This window comes from Antrostomus carolinensis, unplaced genomic scaffold, assembly GCF_000700745.2.
Source record: "Antrostomus carolinensis isolate BGI_N321 unplaced genomic scaffold, ASM70074v2 scaffold47922, whole genome shotgun sequence".
Lineage (NCBI taxonomy): Eukaryota > Metazoa > Chordata > Aves > Caprimulgiformes > Caprimulgidae > Antrostomus > Antrostomus carolinensis.
Genome location: NW_010301087.1, coordinates 1 through 6,623, shown reverse-complemented (window position 1 = coordinate 6,623; position 6,623 = coordinate 1). Strand labels below are relative to the sequence as shown.

Sequence of the window (6,623 nt, the reverse complement as noted above, 5' to 3'; positions counted from 1 at the left end):
GTTCAAAGATGCGCTTAACCAGGTGTTCATGGCTGAGGTGGAAAACTGAGTCTGGTATCCCTGGGGTTTTACTGGGATGGTAACTGTGTGAAAAGGGTTTTACTTATGGAGCATTCTATGCAACTTGAGGGCTGAACACCACCAGTCAGTGATCTCCATCCGTACTGAAGCCTCATACCCTGCTTTACTCACTTCCATACCATTCATCTTTCTTAACCTCCAAACCAGGCTGCCGTATCCAAACTGCCTAGCAGGGATGGATCCAGTCTCCTCAGCTAGAAATCACCTGGGGAAGTGCTCCTGGTCCCAGGCCAAGCCTTAGTTCAACAATTTAACAGCACAGACAAAAGCTTTGCAGGGTCCAGGCAGCCTTGAATTCATTAGTAGGGATGTCAGCACTGTGTCCAGCAAGAGATGAGGCTGGGGGCTCACATGACAGCTCTCCCTGGGAAACCAGGCTGGATACAACCAAAGGAAAGATGATTATGGGTCAAGGAGTTGATTTTTGTGAGAATGGCAGAAGTACATTGCATGGTCTCTGTCCCCACATATGGAAAGGGATCCCTGAGATATTCCAGCACAGACTCACATGGCTCATAAATCATGGAGGCCAGACCAAAAAAAGGTCATGGAGGGATGCACAAAACCTCGCAGTGGCTCAGCAGTGCCTTGGCAGTTGGATGGAAGCTGCCTGAGAGTCCTGGCACCTTGGCCAGGGGTGAGTGGTTACAACAACCCCCACCAGAAAAGGCCACCAGAGTGTCCCCTCCATCCCAGCTGCCTTGAGAGGCAGTTCCTTGGTGCCCATCACCTCAGTGGCCCCAGGAGGACAAGCAGAAACTGGGGGCCCATTCCATCACCCAGGGGCTGGATGGGACCCCCCGCCAGCTCAGTCCCCCACAGCATGGTTCTTCTCTTCCCTCCCTTGCCTCTCCTCTCCCTTCCCAAACCAAAAAGCATTGCAGTTTCTGCAGATGCACAAGAAAATTACCTGTGATTTATCACACAATCAGTGATTTTATTGGCTTTTTTATTTTCAACATAGAAGCACGTTATAGTGCTCTCCCCTCCTGAAATACAGGGGTAGCAAATCCTCCTGCCTGGGACCGTCTGTCTTTTTAACCTCATAAAAAGCTGGAAAAATGAAAGCAGGAGCAAAATCATCAGTTTGTAGGTTTTTGTTCCCCTCCATCTCTTAAAACCAGCAAGTAACTCTTGGCTCTTCTGCAGAGCCAAGACGTGCATCTCTGGGTGACAAATTAGTGCCACAGTTACAGCTGGAGTCGGCCACTGCACGTGTAGGAGATGCTGCCAACGAGTCCCTCAGCTCCCTGCCACAGACAGAACCTGAGCACGGCCACTTTCTGCACATGAGAATTAGCTGCTGCTTTTAACAATGATGTTAAAAGGGAACAGCGAGGTCTCCCCACTTGTGCCCTCTCTGAGCTGCTCTCCGTTCTTCCCGGAGAAGCAGGCAGTGATGCTGTTTATTCCCATCGGAAAGCGTTAAACCCAGCTCCCTCGTTACACCGGGAGCTGAGCCCTCAGCAAAGCAATGCTTCGATTTCGCTTCTCAGTGTGTTGCAGGATAAATTACTCGTGTGTCTGATGGAAAGAGGGCTCTTGGCAAATTCTATCATCAGAGAGCAGCTAATAACATAAAATAAGAAGAGCTGAGCTTTGTACATGAAACATGAAAACACAGAAGTGAAGGATGAGTTTTCCTCAGTTATTTAAAAGGCTTTAATTAAAAAGTAAGCAAACAAACAAACAAAACCCCAAGGCTGGGTGGGTTTGTCACCTCAGCCATGAACAGAGTGTGACGGTCTGGCTTGCCAAGGCTCTGGGGTTGGTACTGGAGCAGGGAGAGGAAGGCCCAGGGCAGAACATCCCTGTCTCCTGTGTCTGGGCGAGCATCCCTGCAATGCCACCCCAGCCCCTCACTTGCCTCTCACCTCCTCGGTTTTGCTCTTGCAGCACTGCTCTTCTTCTGAGCCCGTAAGACAGCATTATCCTGATGGACAGACGTTTTTTCTCCTGTTCCCAGATGGAAGTGGTCAGGTTTAGTATCCAGCAGCAATGGCACTTGAGGGGGCAGGGGGCAGGTAGCTGTGGGAATGCCCCGTCCCAAGGTGGGTCACCATGATCCTCCTCCCTTGGGGTAACCTGTCTCAGTCTCTTGGGCTGGCTACGCAACTCATGCCATTCTTGCAAGGAAATGAGGTCTACAGAGCTGGTTGCCTTGAGGTTGGCTGTCTGAAGGGTGGGGAAGGCTTGAGTCACTTCTCCCCAGACACTGTCCCATGATGGTTTTCCTCCAAAGCATGCTTTCTGTGGGCTTTCTGTGGGTTCGTCTTTCCTTAACTGTTTCTCAGCTACCCATCAGGCAACGTGGCCATTCTCATCACGTTTACCAAAGAAGGCCTATTCACCTATTGCATCCTGGAGGACAGAAGGTACATGGGGATCAGGGCTGCCTTCGGGAGCCACGGCCATGGGGTCTGCTTCCACCCTGATGGCCAACTTTGGTAAGTGCAAGAGGCAGTGCCAAGTCCCAGCTTGGCCCACTCATCTGGTGGCACTCCAGCACTGTAAGACATGCTGAAAACATCTTCATTTTTTGCTCCAGTCTTTTTTTTTTATTGTGTGAAAGCATAAAAAGGAGGGAGGGCTGTGGTGCAGCCCACCTGTGTGGTGACTTCTCATATTGTACACCAAGGTGCCAGGTGCGGGCAGCATGCATGATGCAGGGGATCTCTCATCTCAATTGCCAGTGACGTTTGTTCGAGTGGACAAACTTTTTAGCAAGGCCTTTAGCGATAGGACAAGGAATAATGTTTTAAACTAAAAGAGGGTAGATTTAGACTAGACATACGGAAGAAATTTTTCATTAGGAGGGTGGTGAAACACTGGCACAGGTTGCCCAGAGAGGTGGTAGGAGCCCCATCCCTGGAAACATTCAAGGACAGGCTGAATGGGGCTCTGAGCAACCTGATCTAGTTGAAGACGTCCCTGCTCACTGCAGTGAGATTGGACTAGTTGACCTTTAAATGTCCCTTCCAACCCAAAGCATTCTATGATTCTATGATTCAGAGACCCTGCTGTGAGGATTGATTTTGGCCAAGTTTGGCTGCATGGCCCTGGAGGTGGCTTGGCTTCTTTACAGCATGGGGATGAGGACACACCTTTACCAGCTTCTCATGGAGCTCCAGGTGGCCATACTGGAAAAATGTGGGCTTAACTACACACAAGGGCAAACCCCAATAGCTGGAGTTGGAGGTCAACATTGTTTTTGGTTTGTTTCTCCTATCCAGTGAGTGTTCCTCACTAAAGAATTACTTAAGTGAACAATTTCTTGCAGTCTGAGTCACAATATGAGGTGATCAATGGTTTTAGTAAAAACTGCTGCTATTTGAGCCCTCAGTTAAGAATTTTTTACACCACACTCCCAGCCTCCAAATTTTCCCTTCAGAAAACTAGGAACTTGGGGAATCAGTAAATCCCATCTCAATTTTACAAGTCCTCCCTGTGTTGAGGCTCATTAATGGATGTCTTAAATGTCTAACTGGCTATTACAAATCATTTTAAATAGCTGTTGCAATAACGCTTCCATCAGACTCCTGCAGCCTGACCATTCGCCTGCAGACACACCAGTCTTTCATCCATCACGTAGCAGCTAGGTTTTTACAGTCTGGCACTGAGGCAATCCCTAGCAGCACTAAACCATCGCTGACCCCACCATGGGGCTCCTGGCCCCGCTGGACCACACACTCCCTGTCAGCATTAGCCACACGCCGGCTCGCTGCTGAGCTGGGGCAGGCTGCTATGACCCTCCCAGCCTCTCCCAGCAGCCATAAATTAAGGGCAATGTCAAGTGACCACTCTGATACTTATAAAAAGCGTATCATAGCTTTGATGAGAGGAAAACAGAAAACCAAGAGCCTGTGGGTTAGGTCACCTCTCCCACATATGGACTGGGTCAGGTTTGTCTGTGGCTGGCACTGTAGCACATCACAGCTGCAAAGTTAGATTTTTTTATTTTTCCTGGGTTTTGTTTTGCTGGTTTTTTCTGAGTTGCAGCATGAGGTAATGCTGGGGGAGGATGAGCTGCTCTCACAGCCTAGTGAGATTCAACTTCTTCACACTTAGGCAGGAAAAGCTCAATGTAACGCACACCGTGGACAATAAAAACTGCCCATGTGCTGTGGCTGGGGGGATGCTCCAGCGCCCAGAGCCGCCTACCCAGACTTCCACGGGATGGAGAGTATTGATTTGTATCTGTATGTCGTAAATATGGGCTGTTTTCCCCAACTTGCTGCATTTCTCTCTCCTTGATAGTTTAGCGAGGCCATTTCCTGCACCCAGCCACACACACAACCACACACGCAGGCACAGAGGACCTGGCTTTAGCATAAAGGTTGCCAGAGCAAAAGAAATTACCATGCCCAGGGACTTTCAGAAGATGTAGACATGCAATAGGAAGAGGAGGAGCCACGCACACAAACACAGACCCCAAGCTCCAACTGAGAAATTTTTTTGCCCTTTGGGGTCCCATTGCTATACCCAGGGCCCAGCCGATTTCTGTAGCGTGCTTTTACTCTAGGACAAAAACTATTACCAAAAACCAGTCCCTGACCTGATGCATCAGGTCCCAGCAGTGACAACTCCTGGACAGCAAAAATAAGAATTTAGTTCAACAGCAGACAAAAGATGGCATTTGGGAACAAGAAGTTGATGGCTCTGGATTCATGCAGCTTCATGTTTGTTCCCAGGGCAGCTCTGGACCCCTGCACTGGGATCTGCTTGGACCGCACAGGATCCAGGCAGAAGCACTGGAATTGGCATGACTTCAGCCACCACGTTCACGGTCCTCCTTTCCAGTCCATCACCATGAAACTGAACGACCACATCACCATTAAAATTCTGGCTCAGGATCAAATTGATTTATTGTTCACCAGCCGCAGCAATAGCATCCGTTTCAACGTGGGGTCCCGGCTCAAGGTGAGGACTTGCTGTGGTAGCCCTGCCTGGCCAGCTCCTGCCTACCAGCTGCTTGGAGAGCAGCAGCAGCAGCAGGGAAACCACCCAGCGAAGATAAGCTTGGGGCTGCTGCATGGAACTGGTCACAAATTTTCAGGTGGAAAAATCACCTTTTCATTCAAAAGCAAATTTCTTGCCTGTGTGAATCTTAATGAAATTCCCTTTGATGAAAGCATTTAGATAAGATTGAAATGCTGTCGCTGAAGGGTAAGAACAGCACGTCTCACAAATTCATTTTGAAACACTATTTCTTTTCAAAACATTTATATTAAATGTCAATACAAACACAAAGCTCCTGATTTTATCTAAACAGCATTTCACTTAACACGAAACAAGCATCTGGGGAGGAGAGTCAAAATCCTTTGGTATTTATTGTCATTCAGGCTTCCCACTCCCGACCCTTCCCTGGAGGTGGAAATTGTGTTTTGGCTGGGTCTCAGCCCTGCTCAGTGCCAGTGACTGTCCCAGCCTACTGGTGTGCATCCCTGTCCTCTGTTGGATGCAAACACAGCTCTGAAACACAGGTCACACATCACCAGGAGCTCATGCTTAGTTGGGGGCTGTGTCCTCAGGGTGGAGGATTCCAGTTGTCTTCCCCGGTGCAGGCACAAACCAAACACTGACAGCCCTCATGGTAATAGTCTATACGTGACCACAGATGTATTGCTAATGGAAACAGACATCTGAGAGAGCTATTCAGAAAGGTGGCAACAACCCAAGGTCAGCATGCAGAACTACAAGGCTCTTGCACTTGCTCTTCCATCCCCAAAATTCAGACCACTTCTCATGACCCATTGCTACACTACGTTAGGAAGCCATCTTCCTTGCACCACTACTTCTGGGCAGGCCACTCCCACCAAAGGAGGCCAGAGCTGTGAGCTTATCATATCTAACCACTTGTACGTGCGCTGGAAGAGAATCACCTCCAAAGGGGAGCAGTAGGGTTAGTGTGCTCCATGGGCATAGGGGGAAAGGGCACTCTGGACAGACTACACAGGTAAATGCGAAGGGTTGGGTTACAAGGGACGTTCTCCCACTCAGACTCCCTTCAGGAGGTTCAGCATTAATGATCTTCATTTTGCATGGGCTCTTTTTGCAGTTGAAAGACCCAGAGACAAGTCACCTACTTAAGTGGGCGAAAAGTGAAGAGGAACTCTTCCTTCAGTCTAAAAAGATTCAGCTCAAGAACCTGCTGTCCAAAATACAGACAATGCTGCAATACTTCTGGCAGCCTCTCTCTCAGTGATATCACCCCTTGTCTTTCATCATCTTCTATCTGCATGAAATACTGAAATGAAGATATTAAGACCCACAGCAAGCAGTTACATCACCATTTCAGATCAACTTTTCCTTCATCAAGGTCGTAACAGTCACTTTGTGATGAAATTAAAGCCCATGAAGCTTTTTTCAAGCTCACAATGCCTATCATCCTGTACATCAAGTCCTTGCAACACCAAGCTCATCTCATTTGAAAGCACTTGATGGATTGTCCTGTGATCAGTGGGGTTATACACCAAATATGCAGTACTTCGAAGGAGATGGCTTCCTTCCCACAGCTGATGAACTAGACTTTGGGAACTTGC

At 48.5% G+C, this 6,623-nt stretch overlaps 1 protein-coding gene across 1 annotated transcript; it reads left to right on the top strand.

Annotated features, from left to right (window-relative positions):
* Positions 1–1,977: 1,977 nt before the first annotated feature.
* LOC114818357 (glutamate-rich protein 6B) lies at positions 1,978–6,286 on the top strand (the record flags this gene model as incomplete). The annotated part of the gene is made up of 4 exons (XM_029083850.1): positions 1,978–2,066; positions 2,376–2,528; positions 4,755–5,001; positions 6,140–6,286. Coding segments are annotated over 4 exons (636 nt in total), but the record flags the coding sequence as incomplete, so codon positions are not given.
* Positions 6,287–6,623: the final 337 nt, after the last annotated feature.